Source organism: Fragaria vesca, linkage group LG3 (assembly GCF_000184155.1).
Source record: "Fragaria vesca subsp. vesca linkage group LG3, FraVesHawaii_1.0, whole genome shotgun sequence".
Taxonomy (NCBI): domain Eukaryota; kingdom Viridiplantae; phylum Streptophyta; class Magnoliopsida; order Rosales; family Rosaceae; genus Fragaria; species Fragaria vesca.
In genome coordinates this window covers 21,204,934-21,226,650 of record NC_020493.1, presented here as the reverse complement: position 1 = coordinate 21,226,650, position 21,717 = coordinate 21,204,934, and the positions used below count along the sequence as shown (strand labels likewise).

The window sequence follows — 21,717 nt, the reverse complement described above, 5'->3', positions numbered from 1 at the left end:
AAAAANAAAAAAAAAAAAAAACGTAACTCCCATCTCACACTGCCCATCAGTCATTTCCAAAGATATCTCGCGCAGTGAAGGATTTTCAGAGCTATTATTAAAGAAAGTTTAAAATCTCATCTTAAGTTGCTAAAAGAGCAAGATGGAGCTTAGTTCATGGATTGGAGAGTAGAGTCGGCACCGTTGGACGAACTCGCACTGCGAGGCACACTAACACTACTATGGTGATGACTTGTGCATAATGCTTCATGCTAATGAAGGCTAGGTACCGTGACACCTTTAGTGTGAACAACAGAGACCTGGGTACAAATGAGATGACCCTTCACATCTAATTTGAGTGAATATGACTACTTTATAAGTTTATAACGTGACACAAAACTGTTTGCTCAATGTAAGGCTACAAACTGAGTTATTAGAAATTAGATATTAGAGGATATTAAAGATTAATTATGCACCAAAATAATTATGGTAATTCTGATCGTCTTTGAACGATATTTCACTACCGGCAATGGATCATGGTTCTTGTTTTATTCATTGTTAGATGGTATAGGGCTCTGTTCTGGTTATGAATAAGCTTGTTAGCATAAAATGATTATGTTGCTTTTGTATCGATTGATTTAGTACATCGTTACATGTGTTCTTGCTAAACTTCAATATAGTCTGACTATCCTTTCACAAGAAAAAAAAAATATATGTTTTCATTGTATTCTTCAATTATCAACAAGATTCATCTCATGATAAAAATATATATAATAATATAATTAAGATGTAAATTTTAATTAAACGTGAAAAACATTGTTTTACAAATTTTTGTTCCTAAAAGATTCGACAAATGTTTATGAAAATCTTCTATAGAGCGAAACTGAAGTCTGAGATGTCAAGTTTCCACAATTTTTAGATCAAAACAGTATATGTTAGTTCATGTGGATAGGATAAATTAATGTAGAAGGGAGCGAGGTACCGAGATGCTCCAAGATAACTATTCCTCATTACAGGATTTAACCTAGATAATGGCCTATGCCTTAAAAACGTAATTGGCCCTTCATCGAACTATGAAAGTAGTTGCCCTGAAAAATTGCACTCCGTATGGATGAAGTTGCATAAACAAAATGGAATACATATGACACTAGCAACACAGACATCAAAATTAACTTAAAATTCGATAAGAAAAGAAGCTAGCAGTACAAATGCCTATGGTCCATGCATGATAACAAACCTAATTCAATCTAATGCAACACATTCTTGATCATTCATGAATCATGAGTACGTCTTAGGCAACGTGAGAAATCTTCCATGACAATAAAAACCTTAACTTGGTTTTGACAAAGTTCAACATCAGCTTCACCATTGAAACCGCCAGATCTTTCACTTGAATCAGCTTTGAAACAATGTACTTGAAGATTTTGCCAAGTTTCTGAAGAAGCTTCCCTATTTTCTCAACAACGAAGCGCTTGAATTGCACAAAGCTTTGCATTGCTGCCCTCAACGAAACCTTGCACCTTGGATTTGAGGCATTGAAATCCCTGGCTCATTTTTTGCATGACTATGTACCCCATGGAGAATCCTGGACTCGCTATAGCTAGCTGTTAGATGAATGGGATGGTGAGTTACAAAAACAGGGACTGAGCACCACTATATATAGCAAAGAACATGATTAATGGATAGTTAGTTTGATATCTGTGAGTTAATAGTGTTCGAGTGTTTTAACTTCTCCAGGGTCCTGAGAAGCTGAAACGCAAGTTAACATGTTCTCCTCCATCAAAAGAAAAAATGCATGCTACACACGACTTACTAAGCCTCATAAATGAAATTTATCAAATTCCAACCTTCCACAAATGAAACAAAACCCACAAAATTACTAGAAAACTCTCCAGAAAATGACCTTTCACTTCAAATACCTACAGGACTACATGTACATAATCAAAGCGTTGGAATAAATTTTCCAGCGAGTTCATGCAGTTTGATTTTGATTCTTTGGGGAATACCTGAAAAATGAAAGATTGATGCAGAAACAAATGTCGGCAACCATTTATATATGCTTCTTGATGGTGTACTTAAACCTATAAATTCACAGTTAGAGACTAGTAACATAATAAACCATGCACAACGTACTCTTTATTTTCCCTTCCGGTCTCTAAGACATCCAATGACGGACGATAGTGTAACACTATAGGTTGTAGCCCAGAGACTGTTTTCTGTTTTTTTTAATATAATAGATTATATTATATGAAATAAAAAGATTTATAAATTAACAGCCCAGATAAAAAATAATTAAAAGTAGTCAACAACCTATTATATTATAAGCTAAATGAGAATTGGAATATACACAAATCCTATTCTACACGACACCTTCACCTTTTATTTTATTTAAAAAGAGTAATTGGTCCAATAATAAGTCCAAGTCCCCAACTATATATTGCAAAACATAAGTCTCGTCTTTTTTTTTTTCTTTGATACTTTTTGTTCCAAAACGTTAACTTCGATCTTCTTTGATCGAGTTTTCTAGAAAATAGTTTTCCCTCAATATTATTTGATTTTGGAAACACGTTGTGTGCTACCAATAAATATTGGCATTTTGTTATTATCTCTAGCTTGTTACATCGAATTTCAAAATATTAAATTTTAGGCTTTTTCTAACTACTTAAGTTCATGAATTTGGGATGTGAATTTGATTTTTTTTTTTTAATTCTCCTTGTATATCAATATCACTTCTACTCTTATAGGTTGAGTTCTTAATGTCGGGTACTAAGAAGTGAAAAATATTTTGTTAATGTCATATACAAGCATTAATTATAAAGAAAATTTAGCCCATGTTATTTTGAAATCCTGCTTCCGTCCCTGAAGACATCCATGATCTCAGCTTTGTGGAGTTCCAACAATGATGGATCCGCAAATATATCATATTACAAACACGGCAAATGGAATATGAAATTGGAGTTGCTTCCAAATATATATGAACACGAGGAAGTTAATTGTGATGAATTTGTCAAAGTACTGCGTCATAGATCAACACCACAGGAATGAATGACACTGGTATAAGAGTTAACATCCTAAAATGTAGAGTTCTCCATGCCACCTAGAATCACCGGCTGACAGACTCGGCGAATTCGAGAACAGGTCTAACGGAAGTAAACTGATACGAGATGGATTGTCAATGTCGTTGCATACAAAAACTGCAGAGGCAAAAGAAAGAAGGAGGTTCTCTCTTTTCTGGAGCAACAAGAGAGTAATATAGTTGCATGTGAAACAAATCATATTAAGTTGGTGAGAAGCGTACGTGGAATCATCAAACATCAATAGAGTTTTAGCAAAAACAGATAGATGAGTACGGTTAAAAGGCCCGGCAAAGGGGAAATGGTGAAGAAGAGGCTGTTTAAAATAAGGAAGCAACTGTAGAGTGATCACGACCTTACTTGAACAAGATCTGTTCCATATATAAGATCATACGTACCTTGGTATTCAATAGAATCTAAACCTGGTTCCCCTGTCAACTAATTCCTTTTCTTTCTTTTTTTCAATTTTCCTTTTTACAATCTTTCACAGTTTCACATGAATGGAAAGGAAGATAAAAACGAAAAATCAAACAGACCTAATAATTTCCATTGCATTTAATATTGAGTAAGAGCAAAACAGCAAGCTGCCGGCTAGCTTTCCCTACTTCATATCTGAAACAGTGAAACCCCTGAAGAAGGAACAAAACAAAACATGGGTTAATTTCACAATCAAGTGACCATGAATCACTCCAAAACACAAAGCTTTAAACCAAGCAATACATGCCCTTAGCAGTTCCAAGCATTATTTTGCTTACAAAGTACAACCACCATCCAACCAAACCCAGCAAAATAGCAACAAATCCTAATAGCGGCACCCAAAGTCCGGACAGAGGAGCACCAAAACCCGATAGAGGCGCACCAAATCCTGCCAGATTTGCTGAGCCGACGTGTAGAAACTAGAAACCATAGCATGAGACGACAAGTCATGGCGAACTCCATAAACTCTTTAAGTTGGACCAATCGAAAACGCACTTCATTCATCGAACCAAAAACCATCTCAAACTTTGTCTTGACAACGTTCCACATCTGAATCAGCTTTGAAACAATGTACTTGAAGATTTTGCCAAGTATCTGAAGAAACTTCCCTGTTTTCTCAACAACGAAGCGCTTGAACTGCACAAGCTTTGCATTGAAGCCCTCGAGGAAACCTTGCACCTTGGATTTCAAGTAGTGAAACCCTTGGCTCATTTTTTGCATGACTACGTTCCCCATGGAGATTCGTGGACTCGCTATAGCTAGCTGTTTGATACTTGGATAAATGGTGAGTTACAAACAGAGGAATCCCCACTATATCTAGCAAAGAATATATCGGTGAACTTACAGTGTTCGAGTATTTAACTTCTCCAGGTATTGAGAAGCCCAAACGTGAGAGTTAACATGTTCCCCTCCACGCTCCACCCAAGAAAAAAATGCATGCTAAACTCGACTTACCAAGCCTCATAAATGAAAATTATCAAGTCCCAACCTTCCACATAAATGAAACACAACCCACAAAAGTACTACCGAACTCTACAGAAAATGAGCCTTTCACTTCAAATACCTACAGCAGCACTACATGCACATAATCGAAGCGTTGGAATAGAGTTCATGCAGTTTGATTTTGATTCTTTGGGCAATACCTGAAAAATGGAAGATTGGGTGTGTACTTAAACCTATAAAATCACAGTTAGAGACTAGTAACATAATAAACCATGCACAACTCTTTATTTTTCCTTCAAGTCTAAGATATCCATGATCTCAGATTTGTGGATTTCCAACAATGATGGATCCGCAAATATATCAACAGCATATTACAAACATGGCAAATGGAATATAAAACTGGAGTTACTTCCAAAGATATATGAACATGAGAATGTTGTGATAAATATTTCAAACTGCGTCATAGATCTACACAGGAATGAAAGACTGGTATAAGAGTTAACATCCTAAAATGTAGAGTTCTCCTAGAATCACAGGCCGACCAGCTCGGCGGATTCGAGAACACGCCTAACGGAAGTAAATTGATACCAGAGGGATGTCAATGTCGTTGTCCTCATCATCCTCGCAAGCAACAACGACATCCAAGTGGCAACGATATGGAGGAATCTCCACCTTCGCCACATCCTTGGCCAGATCCACCACCTTCTTGTCCATTCGGTCTTTGTGCCGAGCAAACATGCTGTTAAAAAGCAGAGAGCTTCCACACGAGATGCTATAAGCATTCAGCCCCTTATCCTTAAGCCACTGAAGAAGTTCCCTCAAAGTAGGATTGCCCCTCAGGATCCACCTATCCCACACAGTCCATTTCATGTCCTGGTGCTTGATGACCTTGGGTGGAACCGGCTCAGCCATGGAGAACAAAGGTAGCGCTAGGTTTGCAAATGTATTTCTGTAGTCTTCCAGTTTGTGGCCACCATCCAGAACCTTGTAAAGTTCCAGGCACACAAGTCCTGTGGCCATTGCGGTGGAAGTTGCAATTGCAGGGATAATCCTACCAGCAATAAACTTGGCTTTCAGCTTGTCCACCTCAGGAATGCTGTAATTCCTAGCCCTCATATTAGCAAGCCCAGCTATCATATCCATATGGTAATTGGTATCATCATCCTGCAAATGTATCAAGCACAGAATTAAAAACTATGATGATTCCCAACTTGAAGGGCCTGAATAGAAGTTACTAAGAAATCTACATCCAATTGATAAGCCTGTTCCCCACATTATTGTCTTGTAAGCCCATCCAATTGATAAGGTATTTTCATGCATATTACCTTAACCCGATAATCAGAATCACCCAAATTAATCAGCTCACATAGTACACTATATAAAGGATAGACAAGGGAAGATGCTCTAAAATTGCAATACCTTCTCGAACTGAATCGGTTTCATCCTGAAGCCTGGTGGGAGTTTCTCTCGACATTGCTCTAACTTGATAATCAATTCATTAATAACCTGTGCATCATCTATGGATTGAGGAGTTAAATTGGTGGCCTTGTCATCTGTCACTATTTTAGCATCTTTCTTGGGCTGAAAGTCTGGGACTTCCACTTTCTCAACAGCTTCAGACAACTTCTTAGAATTCCTAACCCAGTCGGGGATTGGGATCCCAAATGTCTCTGCCCTGAGTATGGATGCTGCCATAACAAAATGAAGATGGCCAGGATCAGTAGCTGAGAACTGCAGTGCACGGGGGAATCGCTTGGGGGCAGACCAGAATGGAGCCCCGGTACTAGTTGCAGCATCTTCAGGAAAAGTATATGTCAGCTGTTTTACCCGGTCGGAAAAATAATCTTCAAACCTGTGTAAGCCAGAGCACATATAAAAATCAATCAAACAAACAAAACCCTACAACTATGGTTCATGACTATAGACGGGCAACATAAAACAATATATACTTTGGTGTGTTATCTAAGAACTTACTTAAGGCGCGCCCAGGCAATACAATCTTGGAATGTTTCGCATCTTTCTCTGGCAAGGCACTCAAGAACTCGCTCCAAGGTGTCCCTGGCCTGTGCATCCCCAGCATTACTCATTGCAGCGGTATATTCACTTGGCTTGGATAAATATGCATTCACTTCAGCTGGAGTTTTCTCAAGCAAACCCTCAAACTCGGATCGAGCCCACGTTAAACAGTGGTCAATGTTGTGTGGAAATGAGTGCACAGTACACATGGGTGCTTGTTTCTCTGGAGGATCTCTAGAGGCACCATAGTTTTCTGTTAGGTGAGGAATAACCATCTGAGTGTTGCATTTTGCACCAAGAGTACCCGACTCAAGAAGTGCCTTCTGGAAATATAAGCACCTCTGATCAACATAGAGCCTGGCATTGACATTATCTAGAGCATTAATAACAACACTTAAATTTTCCCAGAAGGTGTCATCAAACACATTCTCAGTTTCAGGGCCAACTCTGTTCTGCAACGCCACAGTGTTGAGACGGGGATTTATTGATGCAGCGGCAGAAGCAGCAACTGTAGACTTTGCCTGTCCAATATTCCAATCACGGAAGAGGAACTGCCTACTGAGGTTACTCTTCTCAATCACATCATCGTCAGTGATTGTTAGCTTCCCCTGGTTGCCACATGAAACTCCCATCAGGGCAACATTTTTCAACAACTCACATCCGAGTGCACCAGATCCAACCATGAATACATTGGCATCCTCCAGTTTCTTCTGTAGCTTGGACCCAAAAACTGAAATTTGTGCATCATAACGGCTATTCAATGGTTTCAAATCACTGGAATCCAGGGGCTCCGTTGGAAGTGATTCTACCGAGTCAAAGTAGAAGAACTGTAGGAACAAGTTAAACATTAGATTAACACGGCAAGCAAAATAACAAATGTGGAACTTATTTGAATGGACAGATATATGATGAAACTTAGAAACAACTCTTGAGATAATATCAAATATCCGATTTTGTATGCTGCAAAGCCCCAATGTGTATGTGTGTTGTGAAGCCTTCTCCCAACAATCATGGACGGGTAGGGAGATCAAGAACATGTAAAACTCAATGGAACATAAGAGAAGCAAGAATGTATACTCACCTGGAAGAGCGGATGAAACTTTCCAGAGCAAGCTTTTACAACCTCTTGACCAACAATACCACCAAACATGGCAGCCATGGGATTTAGTACAGCCTTTGCACCAAAGGCAAAGTGGCGCAAAAGCTTTGGATTAAGATCTTCCAGCCTGCCATCCCCCAATTTATCATTAATATTACTAGCAACAGATATAAGCTTTTGAGCATCCTCTTCTGAACCAGCAACAGGGAATCGTCCCAACTCAGAAACAAATTTGTCCAGTGCTTGGAATGCCAAGTGCAGGAGAGGAGGGCGATCAAACTTGGAGAAATCACTAAGAAGAAAATCGCCAGGATTATTGAGTGCTTCCCTCAATGGCTTGAAATTCAACACTTTTGGCTGCTTCGCTTGTGTGACAATGCCACCTTTCTCATAGGTACCAAAACCTGAGGTGTCCTCCTCAAGCGTAAAGGAGTAAGCCCTAGCATTTTTTATCTTCCTTGGCTTTCCATCATTTAGTTCTGTCATTCCATGAACTTCTGAGAACACAACAAGATCCCCATCCTGAAACTCAAGTCTTTCATCATCGACACATGACACAAGAGCAGGGTTGTCGTTGCTGATTGATGCAATAATACCCGTGTGTGGCTCCTCCCCATCAACATCAAAGACAGTGAATTCAGGTCCAAAGTCGCAAAATACAGAACCAAAAAGGCCTCTAACTTCGGTTCTTATGAAGGCGATTGGGGGCTGATGATTATGGCAATAATCATTGAGTTCAATAGCTTTCTCGTAACTGATATCAGTGAACACAACAGCCTAAAACAACAGAAAACAAGTAAATGTCTGTACAAAACTACAAGCAGAACAACTATGTTCAAATAAAAAGCTAACGCGTGGTGTTAGAAACACTAGTGGTGGAGTTGATTTGTACTTTATTTTTTGCCTAATGGAAGTCACATCTACATTCCCCACCCTTTCTCCAAATAGAAAAATGTCTACATTTACAGTTCCACGTGATGGCTTCTATATATATAGTCTGAAAAAGTTCTAGTCCTTTGCTTGTATCCGCTGTTAGACATGATTTAAAGTTATCTTTCATCATCTGTATAAAACCCATTAAACCTATTATTGTGTAGGCTGTTCATCCATTTATCCAGATACGTAGTCATTCTAATAGAGCAATGAATGAATAAAGCACAATTTAGCAGTTAAGACTGAAATGGGTGTCCAGAGCCTAACACACTTCAGTAATTTGCAAGACTTGATCAAAGTGTGAATAACTCAGTGACAACTGACAACGCACCTGGAAATCAGAAAGCTGCTCCTTAGTCAATGGAGTTGTCAAGGTATGAACAACCACAGCATTGTTGAGTTCCTGCAGCTTCTGAACAGAAGCAAGTGCCCTGTTCTTACCAACATCATCCTCTGTGAAAAGAAAATTGCTGGACAAATCCCAAAGCTCTACTTTCCCTTCATCATGCAAGGTCACAGTCTTCACACCAGCAAGAATGAGATTCTTGGCTGCAGGAAGCAAAAGTTCACATTGATAAACAGTGGCAAAAGCAATTGAATGCACATGCACATATACATGCACGTAACACGTGCAAAAATACTTCCCCATATACATAACAAAGTAAACAACACGTACATATTTAAATATAAACAAAGTCCAGCTAATCAAAAGAATCTAAACCAGGAATGTAGCTAGGTGATATGTTTTGCAGGATTCTTACAGAGAGAATCACCCTCCACAATTTAACTCTATTCTTACTCCTTAATCAGTAATCACAAAACTACAGGAGAATAATAAACAAAACTAAATAGAGATATGCAAAGGTAAATCTACTCTCCCTCGTTAATCGTAGTATGCAAAGCTAACTCTATAACCATCTAAACATATAACAGTTCATGAAACCCCTCCACAATCCAACTCTATTCTCGCACATTAATCAGTAATCACAATCCAACTCTATCATTTCATCACCTCTGATTATAACAGTTCATAAAACAGTAACCACAACTACACCAATATGATAAACCAAACAAAAATAGAGGTTTTCGTACCAATCTCGGCACCGAGGCCCTGTATCCCTGAAATCAGAACATTGGATGCGAAGAGCCTCCTCATAGTCTCCCGGCCATAGACGGCAAGCTGCCGGCTGTGCAGATCCTCATCGATATCCCCGGCGTTGGAATCTCCCAAAGCCATGATCGGCACGTCGTTCCCAACCACGCTTCCGCCGCTACCGTTACTGCTGCTGCTGTTATTAACCGCCGATTCGGATCCGATCCGCAGCTTCTTAATCAAAGACGCCGAAGAAGCCGAGCTAGTAGTACCAGTGGCCTTGTCAACGTCACCGTCTCCTTCTTCTTCTTCTCCTTCACAAGCTCTCTTTCTAGGAAGCATATAGTGCAGTGAGCTGCTGAACACGCCACAAAACCCGACGATCACCGAAACAACCAAACACAAAACCGGAAAACGCGAATCGGCGACGTCGCCGACGCCGGAGTAGCTCTGGAACGCCAATCCGGTCAAGATCGGCGCCGAAGCCACCGCAACCCAACCCCAAAACGTTAACCCTAATCTGACCATTTTTTGATTCCAAAAACCAAAAACAACTGATTAAATTAATCGTAAAGGCAAGAGAGAGAGAGAGAGAGAGAGAGAGATTGAAGACGTACCGATTGGGACTGTGGGAGGAGGAAGATTGGAATCTGGATAGATTAGATTAGGTTTGATTTGATTTGATTTGCGCTTAGGGTTTTCTTATGTGCTTTGCTTGGATTCGTTGTTGGTTGTGGAAGAGTGAGAGAGACTGGGTTTATAGGTGGGAGGAGGGTAAATATGGAAATGCGAGAAGTTGTTTCATTTGGAAGGAGTTTTGGGAGCTTTGGACAGGTGGTGGCTGAGGACGGTGCCAATGTACCATACTATCATCGCCCCCCGCTGACCGCTCTGTAGAGAGAGAGACAGAGGTATCAGATGCTGTGGGCTTTGTTGGGAACTTGTGGCAGCATTCCAGGCGACGTCGTCGTTTTGGTCCTAGACCGTGAGCTTTCTATTCTTTCTTCCTGCTTCTTTTTCAGCTTTTCACTGCGAATTTCACATTTTCCAAATCAACCGTCCACACTATTTATTTCTATAATGACCTTCACACTTCTATAGTTTGTTTTTACAGTGTCAGAATTCAAGATATACAAGGTGGATTATGAAAACGGGAGTGTGAAATTCACTGCCCAAAATGCTCAAAGTGAATTTCTTAAGTATTATTAGTCGGACAAGTTTAGCCGAATATCAAAATATCAGATTCGAGATACGCTTTAAATCGTAAGAAGTTATAACTCATAACTTACAAAAACAGTCATTTATCAATATAAAAGCTAAACCGTAATTGTGTAATTTTTAAAATTACTATGTTTCATACTTCACTCTACAAATTGAGCGCTTTTTTGTGCAACATAAACCATTTCAAATTGGACCTTAATTCGTTAGAGCAATGTTTGGTGAACCATATTTTACAACCCACCCAATCAGAATGTAATGACTTGACTGTGGCACATCAACTCACACGTGAAAAGCTCTAAATGAGATGAAAAAAAGTGATTCATCTAGCATTATTTTTATCAGTTACCAGTTTTTTCGCCATATCAACGACAAAAATTTTAAAATAGGCTCCGACGGATATACCTATAAATTGTTGATTATAATATCGACAAATTAAACTGTAGTCTGAATATAGCTAAATTAATAAATTATGGCTATATGTGAAGGTCTAAAGGTTGCACATAGTCTCCCACCTGGGCGTGTGGTGATTGCTAGGGCTGTAACTTGAAAACCGATAACCGAAAAATAACCACACCAAAGCCGAACCATAACCGAAAAAAACCGAGGAAAAAAAAAACCGCATCAAACCGCAAAAAAATAACCGAAAACCGAAAGGTTTGGTGTGGTAACTGTGGTTTTGGTTTCGGATGTATGGAAACCGAAACCGAACCGAAAAACCGATTATATATATTGTAAGGAAATTATATTATTTATAGATATATATTATTAATATACATAAAATTTTATGTAGAAACTTGAGCTTAAATGAAGCCCAAAAAAAAGGATGGCATTTCTAGTTTTTCATTGCTTTTTTTTTTTTTCTTTTCGAAAACTGTTATGTGGCATTGTGGGCTGCCCTTTTTCATTTTTTTTCTTTTCTTTTCTTTCCGGAAACGGTTATGTAATATGAGACATTTCTACTTTCTACTTTTCTAGACTTGGTTTCTTTATAGAATAACCGAAAAAAAACCCGACATAAACCAGAGAAAAACCAAACCGAACACAATTGGTTTATGAAAAAATAAGTGAAAAACCAAACCGAAAAATGGATCGGTTTGGTGTTCGGTGTCACCTATTAACCGCACCATTCAAACCGATTAACAGCCCTAGTGATCGCCTCAGACTTCTTGGTTTCTTATAAATGCCTTGAAGAGTAATTCTCCTCCAAAAGATTGGAGAACAAGAAATTTGTTTTTGAAAGCCCGGTATCTCGTCTCAATCCAGCAAGTCAGCTGGTCTTGGACTAGCAGGTTATCGAATAGAGCTGCTGATCATGTCGCTGCTCTAGCTCTTCGTGGGAATTGTCCTCATGACTGGGTTTTAAACCCTCCTCCTTCTCTAGTTAATATTCTGCTGTTTGATGGTCTTCCTAACCCCCATTAGGTGTGTTAAGGACAAGAAGTAAAATATTGACGATCATGAAAATTTCGATAGTTCGAAAAAAAGAAATTTTGATAAATATATCGAGATAATATCGAATATCGATGGAAATTTTATCAAATTTTATCTAAAAATTGTATACCCGACCAAAAATAGACTAAATATAAAATATCGAAAATATATAAAAATTAATATTGGTAATTATAAAAAACAAAAATTTCGAAGAAATATTGAGAATATTTTAGATATTTTACTCCTTGGTTAGGGGAGCTAGAGGGCTCGGTTTGCTTTGGTTTTCGGTTTGCTCTATTTCTGTTATGTTTATTTCCTTCGCAAAAAAAAAAAAAAAAAAAAAAGCTAAATTATCGATAAAATAAAAAATTTGCAGTTCATATAGTAACATTCAAAAGCTTGCTTGATGAGAAAAAAAGGTTGTGAACAATTTTGCACTTTCAGGTCATATGCCCTACAAATTTGCAGGTGATGGATTCATTGCTCATGAGACCAAGAAACAAGATGGACACAGCAGTGTCCCGTCCCATCAGATATTCATAATACAGAAGACACTCTTTTCATTTGGTACACTAGTAACAAAACACAGAAAAGGAAAGATAGGTGTGAGCTCCATGATTTCTCACATCTTGTCCCCTATCCTTTGTACCCACTATTACTTGCTATGAAATCATAGGCTCACATAGTACATGTAATTGCCAAATTCCCTACTCAATCTATTATGGCACAAGGAAATTGAATTAAATATCCCCACTACCAAAATCATCACCATAATGAATCATTGTAGCCTTGGTGTAGCTAACACATTAAAGAACCACAATACAAAGGATCTCTTGGACTTTTCTTTTTTTCTTTTTACTATTTTTTCTTCTGGAAAAAGTTACAATGTAGAGAAAGACATAAAGAGAAGTAATTTGCAACGTAGATGAAGAAAGACTTTTCCTCATTTCAGTTACAGTCTAATTTTGCATCTACATTAAGCACTCACTCCCCCCAAAATTTTGGGTAGTTTTACATTAGTATTAAACATTAATAAATTATGGGTCGCCATACATACCGTTGAGAATACCAGATCCTCACCTTACATTGTTGTTGGTCCGGAGCAATAGTGATAGAATTTCAGAGAACTGCGGACGCTTTGAGGGGGAGTTGTTCCAGCACTTAGTCATCAAGGATCTCAGCATTTGTGGACAGTCCTTAGGAATCTCAGGTCTGAGGCCACAAGCAGCTATCCCAACTGCTGCTTGGACCGGTGAACATGCAGCATAGGCTGCCTCACCAGTTACCATCTCCCAGATCACCATCCCAAAACTATATACATTACTCATCCATGTCTCACTAACACATTCCGGATCACCAGCAATGATCTGTGTAAAACCAAAGAAGTAAAAGAAAACAGTAAATACTTAAGTGGGATACCATAGAAAAAGATGTGGCAAAAGTATAGTGAACCAAACACTACAAATTCAAATGAGAGGTGAGCTATAATTACTTCTCAAGTTTACGTATTATTAGAACTGTATTATGATATCGCAGAGCAAGTTCATCATCAGAGCTAAAGAGAGAAAGGTGGTCCTAACTCCTAACTAGGTTATATAAACCTAAGCATATTTAATTAACCCACCTTAGAATAATTTGTATTTCATCATCAAGTGGCTAGCTACACATGGAGTTGCAGATTGGAACCCAATGATTATCCAAAAGTTGATGAAATTTGGATAAAGTATGTGCTGAAGAATTGATCCTAAAAGAGTATAATGCTAAATAACTAGTATGATGCTAAACATCTAAGAGCTTCATTTGGGGGCTCCACACATTGTGCTAATGTATCTATATTGTTGAAAGTAGCACTTATATAAGGTTGTGGCTGGGCTGTTTTGTTCAGTGGAATATATGCATAGAAGAGGTTAATGTGTTTAATGGAATTCTCCTTATTGTTTTAAAGACAATGGTAAACACTATATACTTTCAAAAAAATGGTAAACACTATATTGAAATGTGAAGTACCAAGGATTACAATCATGATGATGACATGTTAGGCATGCTTAAACAATTATATGCGAAGAAGTGACATAAAGTATCTTTTAAATGATAATGGACCGATCAAGAAAAGCTGAAGTACATACACTGAATCTATTATGAATGCTGGTAAAAACCTAACAAAAGTTAATCAGAGAAAAGAAGGTAAAATGATGTCTGTATCGTCTGCAACAAGATCATTTCCATCTAAGGGGAATTTGGGTATATAATGGAGAAGGATTGTTCCCAGAGACCTGAAGATGCAGATTGACAAGACAAAAGGTTTATGACATTACAACCAGGGTTGTGCAAGATGTAGTCTGAATAGCTAGCTTAACTTCTAAAATGAAAATATCAGGAACATTTCTAAGTCCTAGTTATATTAATTCACTGGACTGTAACTGAGGAAACAGAACAAACCTCAGGAGCTAGCCACCGGTATCCATCAGTTTCGTACTCTGTTGCCTCATTAACACCTTTGCAAGCCGAGACTATACCCATGTCACCTAAGCAAGCATTCCCATTTCGATCTAATAAGATACGCTGTGTGTTGAGGTCTCTATATGCAACGCCATGATCATTCATGAACTTGATCCCCTCTGCAACATCAATGGCAATCCTTATTACATCCTTGGTCTGAATCTTCTTGCTTTTAAGCATCAAGTCATATACCGATCCACCTTCCATCAACTTCGTCACAACGCACAACCCATGATTCTCATCAATGCAAACACCATAAAACTGCAGAATGTTTTTGTTCCCAAATGTCATGAGCTCCAAGAGATCTCTTCGGAGCTCAAAGTCATAAGAGTTCCCCTTGTCACACCCTTTTAGCTTCTCAATTCCAACCCTTTTGCCCTTGTAAACTCCCTTAAACGAATTGGGTCCAGTCTGGTCAACAAAGTCAAGACTATCAGAATTCAATAGCCACTTCCCTATCTCATCTCCGCCAGACTGGATTGTCTGCCATTCATCTACAGACACAAGAACTGACGTAGTCGGCAGGGGCTTCGGAAGCTGAACCTTTTGACTTGAGATCTCAATCCCATTTCTATAATTTTGTTCACCAATGTCTTCCTCCATCTCCCCCACCTCTCTCCCCCTGGTACTCTCTTCCTGACACCCACACAGCCCAAACGGGAGCTTCACCGTGTTGGCTTTGGGCTTCTTTATAGCCGATTTCAAAGCAATTTCCACCCTACTTCTGAACAACTTCTCCTGCCCCGCTTGAACCAGAAGCAGAACCATGCCAAGAGTACATCCTTTCTTCTCAAAGATCTGTACCTTCTTACAGCAAATGGATGCCGTTTCAAGCGCATCAGACATCACCGGCCGCGAAACCGCAGAGTTACAAGCAAATGTGAGCTTGTATACAGACCCTTGAGCTTCATGTTCCGAAACTTCTTGAATCAACATTGCAGGGTAGTCATCCACCGCCGCCTGCTCTATCAATTTTATATGAAGAAACACTTCTTTCATCTCAAACCCCGCCTGAGCATAGCTGTTCAACAAAACCAAAATCAGTAAGCTAAACCAAACTACTCAGAACAAAAATTTACTGCGCACAATTAATTAAATCTAAGTAAAAAAGCTCTGAAATTAACCTGGGGGGAAGAGAATCATAATGCTTGCGAAGATTAGAGACGAGTTTCTCCGGTAACTGACTCCCCGGATAGAGCTGAGTAAGATTCCTCACCACGCTCCCCCACACCCCCTTCCTATAGCTCTCGATCTTAGACGACGTCGTTTGCGACTCAGTAGCCGAGTCAAGATTCAGCGAGTTCTTCAGCGACGCGATTGCCTCGGAGACGTTCCTGCTCAGCCTCTGCAGCTTCTTCTGCATCGCCGACGACTCCTTGACTCCGGCGACGGCGGCGGAGCTCTCCGCGGACGAAAACGAAGAGCTCACCCCCTCCGATCTGTCCTCCGTCCTCATCAGCACGGCCTGCTCCACCATGTCCTCTTCCGTGCTCGCGCGGCTCGACCAGCACTCCAGCGCGGCCGCCATGGCTTAGCTCAATGCAGCTCGACTCGGCTGAGTCGACTCAATGCGGTTCGACTCGGCCGGTTTTTTCTATACAGAGAGAGAGTCGTTGCTTTGAGATTTCTGAGCTTCCATAGTTTCTGACAGAGAGAGAGAGAGTGAGAGTGAGAGTGGTGGTGGCCTTGTGGGTTTGTTATGTTTGCTTTTGTTGTTTTTGGGAGCGTGATAGAAATTTAGTTAACGAGCTTTTTCTGGTGAGGGGGTTGGGATTGGGTGTGTTGAGGTGCATGGAGAGTGATGGGTGGGGAGATGATCGGACAGTAGAAGAGTGTGTGGGACCTTCTGGGCCCGCTGTTTGTGGCCGTTTGTCACTTTGTCCTTCCCTTGTTGTGCGGGATTGGAGATTTTGGGATTTTTTCGTTGATTTTGGAGGAGAGGTTGGGCATTGCTGTCCGGGGCTGTTTCAGTTGGGGGACTCGATTGCCGGAGGCTTTTTGAAAGTGATTTGTGTAGCGTTTTGGAGTTTCACGATGTGGGATTGTGGAGCACACTATAAACAAACATGTAATATGTAAGTATATAACTTCGATTCTAGAGTTTCAATACTGATAAGCATTCTAGGAAAAAAAAATATATGCATTTTATTGTGAGTTTTTTTTTTTTTTTTTCTGTGTTAGCAAAGATCTCTATTAGATATGTGTTGATAAAATAACTAACCGATTACGTATAAGAAGATCGAGAAATTATTAACACAATACAATAGTACAATAGTACTTATGTGTCGTGGAAGAAGTCGTGCTTCGGTGGACAGTGGTGGAGGTGCATGGACATGGGACGGTGTCATGGTGGGATGGCTTTGATCAAGGACGAAATTTTCATCAAAGAGTGGGGGCGACAACAAGTGTTTGAGTTGCGAGCTTCGGTGGCTTTATATTTTCTTGGTACTTGAAAAGGAGTTGGCTTCTGTTTAATAAAGGTTGTCAGCTAGCTTAAAAAAAAATAGAGAGAACTTTCAACATTCTTGTTGAAATTAAAAAAAAAACTTAGACATAACCTTTTTACATACCACCATTAATATACCTAAATTGTTTTCCATTAATAAGCCCAAATATGTTTTAATATTCACAAACACAAATGCAAAAAGAAAGTTTCAACGTTTTAATATTGAGTTTGGTTAGATCATGTTTCGCAAAACTGTTTTTTGATTATTAATAAATCTAAATATAGTTTAATACAAATGCCCAAATGTGAGCAAGTGTCTCAAAAGAAATAATATTTACATTGTCACTCGTCAATGTCAATACAATTTTTTTTTTTTTCGACAATAATACAATTTTCTTTACATAAGCATACAAACACTACCAATATTGGTCTTTATATAAGCATACAAACACTACCAATATTGGCAGTAGGACACTTGTTGAAGTCAGACGAAGTGACTCTGAGCTTGAATGAGATGGTGTTGTCACAATACTTACATTAGCTCTTACATACAATCCATCAATTAAATGTTCATCTAAAGTTGCATAGACGATCGACGTCTTATGCAGAAGCTAAAAGAAAGGGTAGGACATAAACGTAACAGTTTATAATTTCGAACTGTTTGTTTGTCTAGGCACACTGCTTCTCAGCCTGCAGAAGCTGAACTTCCATTATCTGTTTGTCCTCTTCCAGACTCTTTCCTCTTCTGGCAGCTCCGGCTAAAGGCTAGTTCGCAATCCTTTTCTGTTTACAACACCATATCAAAGAACATCGTGATTTGTATATACTTACAAATTTCACCAAAAAGAAAAGAAAAAAAAAAGGTGCTCATTTGCACAAAATCAGAAGTACTATACGAAAACGATAGACGAGTGTAGGCTGTAGAAGAATGAGTGTTTACCTTCTTTGCACTCATGAGGATTTCTGGACTTGAAGCGACCAGTGTACACCCTCTAACATGTTCAAACAGAAATAAATAAACTGCCAATTATAGTTGATAATATAAACCAAACCAAATAAAGAAGTAAATCACAATAACATACACCCAAACCTGCAAGTAAGTCAGATATGGACTCGGATTTACATTAAATTTCGAATGAGTCAGTTCAAGTAATACTATATGCTCCTTCGCCTCCTTCACTATGAACTTGTAGGCCTCACTTGTCATGTTGGAGTCTGTTAAAGATGAACCGAAGTGGTTCGTTTGCAGACTGAGAGCACCTGGAGATATTTAAGGCCTGACAATTGACATTGAAACCAATTAGCTCTGAATCAAAGTAAAACTGATGAATGTAACTATAAATAACAAGTACAATAGTCACTCACGAGTCGATATCATGAAATCGAGCCACTCATTTCTCCAGTCGTTTCGCTCCATTAATATAGGCTTTTTCCACTGAGGAGTACTGATCCAACCTCTCACACACTTTCTGAAATGAAGGAAGCAACAAAATCTCTCAAGTACCTCAGGAATTCATAACTCTTACGGTTTGTTTGTCTATGGCAGACTTGGCAGTCTAGTACACCAAAGTTCCAACCTTTTACATTGAATATGTCAACATTTCACACACAAAAAAAACAAGACTGAAAAATTGAATATGTACCTTTTCTACATGATCAAAGACTATAACATCATCATATAGACTGAACAAATTGTGAATGAAATATTTTCTGTATTGATTTCATAACAGTACAATGAATTGGTCTATATACATCTACTATGAGTTCTATTCTAGGAAAGACATGATTACATATATCAAGATCCTATAAACATTCATAGAAAGGATATGTCAAAATCCTGATCCACCATTTACTCTATTATATCTCCAATCTACTTGAATGCATATCAGTAGATTACTTCATTCCATAATACTCCCCCTCAAGTTGGAGCGTGAATGTCTATCACACCCAACTTGCTAAGGTGTGTGTGGAATATTGGTGCACACAGAGGCTTGGTGAACAAATCTGCAATCTGTTTTCCAGTTTGCACATAAGCAGTCTTGACTTCACCCTTTTGAATTCTCTCTCGAACCGTATGCCAATCTAACTCAATGTGCTTCATTCGCTCATGGTACACTGGATTTGCTGCAATACGTAAGGCTGCCTGATTATCACAGAATAGCCTTACTGCCTCAGGATGTTGCACCTGCAAGTCTTTCAATAAGTATCTCAACCAGTTGAGTTCACAAGTAGTTGCAGACTTGCAGCCATAGAACAATATTTAGCTTCGGCAGATGATCTTGAAACTATGGTTTGCTTCTTGCTTTTCTATTACACAAGTGACTTGCCAAGAAAAATACAGTACCCTATTACTGATCTTCGGGTAATGGGGCATCTTGCCCAGTCTGCATCGCAATAGGTGACCAACAAGGGTGAACTATCTGAAGGGAATAATAAGCCTTGACCAGGAACTGCCTTAAGGTATTGAAGAAGTCGGTTTGCTGTTTTGAGATTATGCACCTTAGGTTCATGCATAAATTGACTGAGTGTGTTCACAGCATACGTAATGTATAGTCTAGCTAGTGATTGTAAGATAAATCAGCTTCCCAACCAATCTCCTATATCGAGAAGGATCCTTGAGAGCATCACTTCCTTTCTCAATTAACACCAAGTCAGGCTCCATAGGTACCTTGGTAGGTTTCACACCAAGAAGTCCCGCCTCCTCCAATATATCCAACGTATACTTACGTTGACAAGTTGAAATTCCAGCTTTGGATCGTGCGACTTCTATGCCAAGAAAATACTTGAGGGGTCCAAGATCTTTAATCTTAAAACAACTGTTGAGGAACTTCTTGAGATCTTCAATTGTCTTCTCATTGTTCCCTGTTATAACCATGTCATCAACATACAACAATATCACAGTAATAGAATTCCCATGAACTTGTGTAAATAGAGAATAATCGGCATGAGATTACTGAAAACCAATTTCTTGGATGGCAGAATGAAAACGTTGAAACCAACTGCGAGATGCTTGCTTAAGACCATAGAGAGTTTTGTAAAGTCGACAAACCATGTTCTCCTCCTGTCAACTATAAACAGGAGGAGGCAGCATATACACCTCCTTAGTGAGGTTACCATGTAGGAAGGCGTTCTGGACATCCATTTGGTGCAAAGGCCAATCCCTTGTCGCAGCAACAGCTAACAAATAACGCATAGTGATCAATTTCGCAACAGGTGCAAAAGTATCTTTATAATCAATACCTTTGCGTTGTGTGAATCCCTTGGCCACAAGCCGAGCTTTGTAGCGCTCAATTGTGCCGTCAACATGGTATTTAATTTTGAAAACCCATTTACAGCCAATGGGATGATGACCATAAGGCAAAGGAACCATGGACCATGTGCGGTTATCTTCAAGAGCCTGAATCTCAGAATGCATTGCCGCAACCCAATTAGGGTCATGACGAGCCTTCTCATAGCTTGTTGGTTCAACCAATTAAGAAACATTGTGTATAAAAGAGCGATAACCGGATGACAAGCCAGAATAAGAGATGTACCTCTGAAGCGGATAACGAGTGCCGGACATGGAGGGGACATTGTTGTCTGGGCCAAGCAAAACGGCGTGGTGAGTTTGGTAGTCACTAAGGTAGGGAGGTGGTTGGCGGGTACGATGGGTTCGGCGTGTGACTGCAAGTGGTGGTGAGGACGGAGTCAAGGTGGGTTCTGGGATTAGAGTTGGTTCTGGTTCAGGTGATGGTGGTGGAGGTAGAGGTGAAGCCGGTGGTGGCAAGTTTGGTGGTGGGGAAGGTTGGGCCGGTGGTGGTGTGGTTTTTGTCGGTAGCCGCTGGCTTGGGAATGGCGACAGAAGAGATGTAGAAGAAGAAAGGTGAAGGTCCACCGACGATGGCGGCGTTGGAGGGGGCGCCGACAAGGTGGTGGCGTCGGTGGCTGTAGGACGACATGAATACATCTTTAGAGGTTGAGGTGAGTAGAGCGACACTGGCATGGGATCGGGAACGACCGGATTAGGGTTGGAGTTGAGTGGCGCCTGACACGACCCACCCCGAATTTCACCCTGAACCCCAGAGTAAGTCGTGCGGGGACCACCTCCAAGGAAAATTTACTGAAAAGATTAAGAAAATCTCCCTTGCAGATGGACAACCCTAACTCGAAAATTTCATATTACACTCTTAATTCAACACTTCCGAACCTCACATAATATACAATAATCTCAAAGTATTCAGAGCTACTAAACACAAGCAGAAGCAAGAAAACACGAGTAGGTTGAACAGGTAACCTACTGGCGAAAACTGGCAGAAATGCGGGTGACTATGCCTCGTCTCCTACTAGATCCAACCCGAACTCTGCAGACTGGGCAATTTAAAACGAAGGGCCCAGGGGAAAACATTTAATAACGTCAGAGTGAGTGGACAAAAATAAAATAATAAAAAAATATTTATGTTTCCCCAAATTAATTTCTAAGGAAAAATCGAATGCATGCCGCAAGCGATAAAACTTTTATCTCAATAAA

At 39.6% G+C, this 21,717-nt stretch overlaps 2 protein-coding genes and 1 pseudogene across 2 annotated transcripts; all 3 read right to left on the bottom strand.

The window, feature by feature from the left end:
* Nucleotides 1-4,736: 4,736 nt before the first annotated feature.
* Nucleotides 4,737-10,330, bottom strand: LOC101313589 (ubiquitin-activating enzyme E1 2-like). The gene is made up of 6 exons (XM_004294740.1): nt 9,613-10,330; nt 8,852-9,069; nt 7,570-8,364; nt 6,447-7,315; nt 5,892-6,324; nt 4,737-5,636 (listed from the first exon to the last, which is right to left on the bottom strand). The coding sequence occupies exons 1-6, from the start codon at nt 10,139-10,141 to the stop codon at nt 5,040-5,042; spliced, it is 3,441 nt and encodes a 1,146-aa protein (XP_004294788.1). The 5' UTR covers nt 10,142-10,330; the 3' UTR covers nt 4,737-5,039.
* A 2,802-nt stretch (nt 10,331-13,132) lies between these two features.
* LOC101313292 lies at nt 13,133-16,292 on the bottom strand. Its single transcript, XM_004294739.1, has 3 exons — nt 15,889-16,292; nt 14,705-15,785; nt 13,133-13,632 (listed from the first exon to the last, which is right to left on the bottom strand). Exons 1-3 carry the CDS (start codon nt 16,290-16,292, stop codon nt 13,342-13,344), a joined length of 1,776 nt encoding a protein of 591 aa, XP_004294787.1. The 3' UTR covers nt 13,133-13,341.
* Nucleotides 16,293-17,895: 1,603 nt separating this feature from the next.
* The window catches only part of LOC101292105, an 8,423-nt pseudogene continuing 4,601 nt past the window's right edge, over nt 17,896-21,717 (bottom strand).

Excerpts from the sequence above, each read along its gene's own strand:
- LOC101313292 (XM_004294739.1), bottom strand. The coding sequence starts at position 16,292 with ATGGCGGCCGCGCTGGAGTGCTGGTCGAGCCGCGCGAGCACGGAAGAG. Across the intron at positions 15,786-15,888 it reads TATGATTCTCTTCCCCCCAG|CTATGCTCAGGCGGGGTTTG; the intron begins GTTAATTTCAGA and ends TTTGTTGAACAG. Across the intron at positions 13,633-14,704 it reads ACCGGTGGCTAGCTCCTGAG|ATCATTGCTGGTGATCCGGA; the intron begins GTTTGTTCTGTT and ends GGTTTTACACAG.
- LOC101313589 (XM_004294740.1), bottom strand. The coding sequence starts at position 10,141 with ATGGTCAGATTAGGGTTAACGTTTTGGGGTTGGGTTGCGGTGGCTTCG. Across the intron at positions 7,316-7,569 it reads AGTTTCATCCGCTCTTCCAG|TTCTTCTACTTTGACTCGGT; the intron begins GTGAGTATACAT and ends TTGTTCCTACAG. Across the intron at positions 5,637-5,891 it reads AACCGATTCAGTTCGAGAAG|GATGATGATACCAATTACCA; the intron begins GTATTGCAATTT and ends ATACATTTGCAG.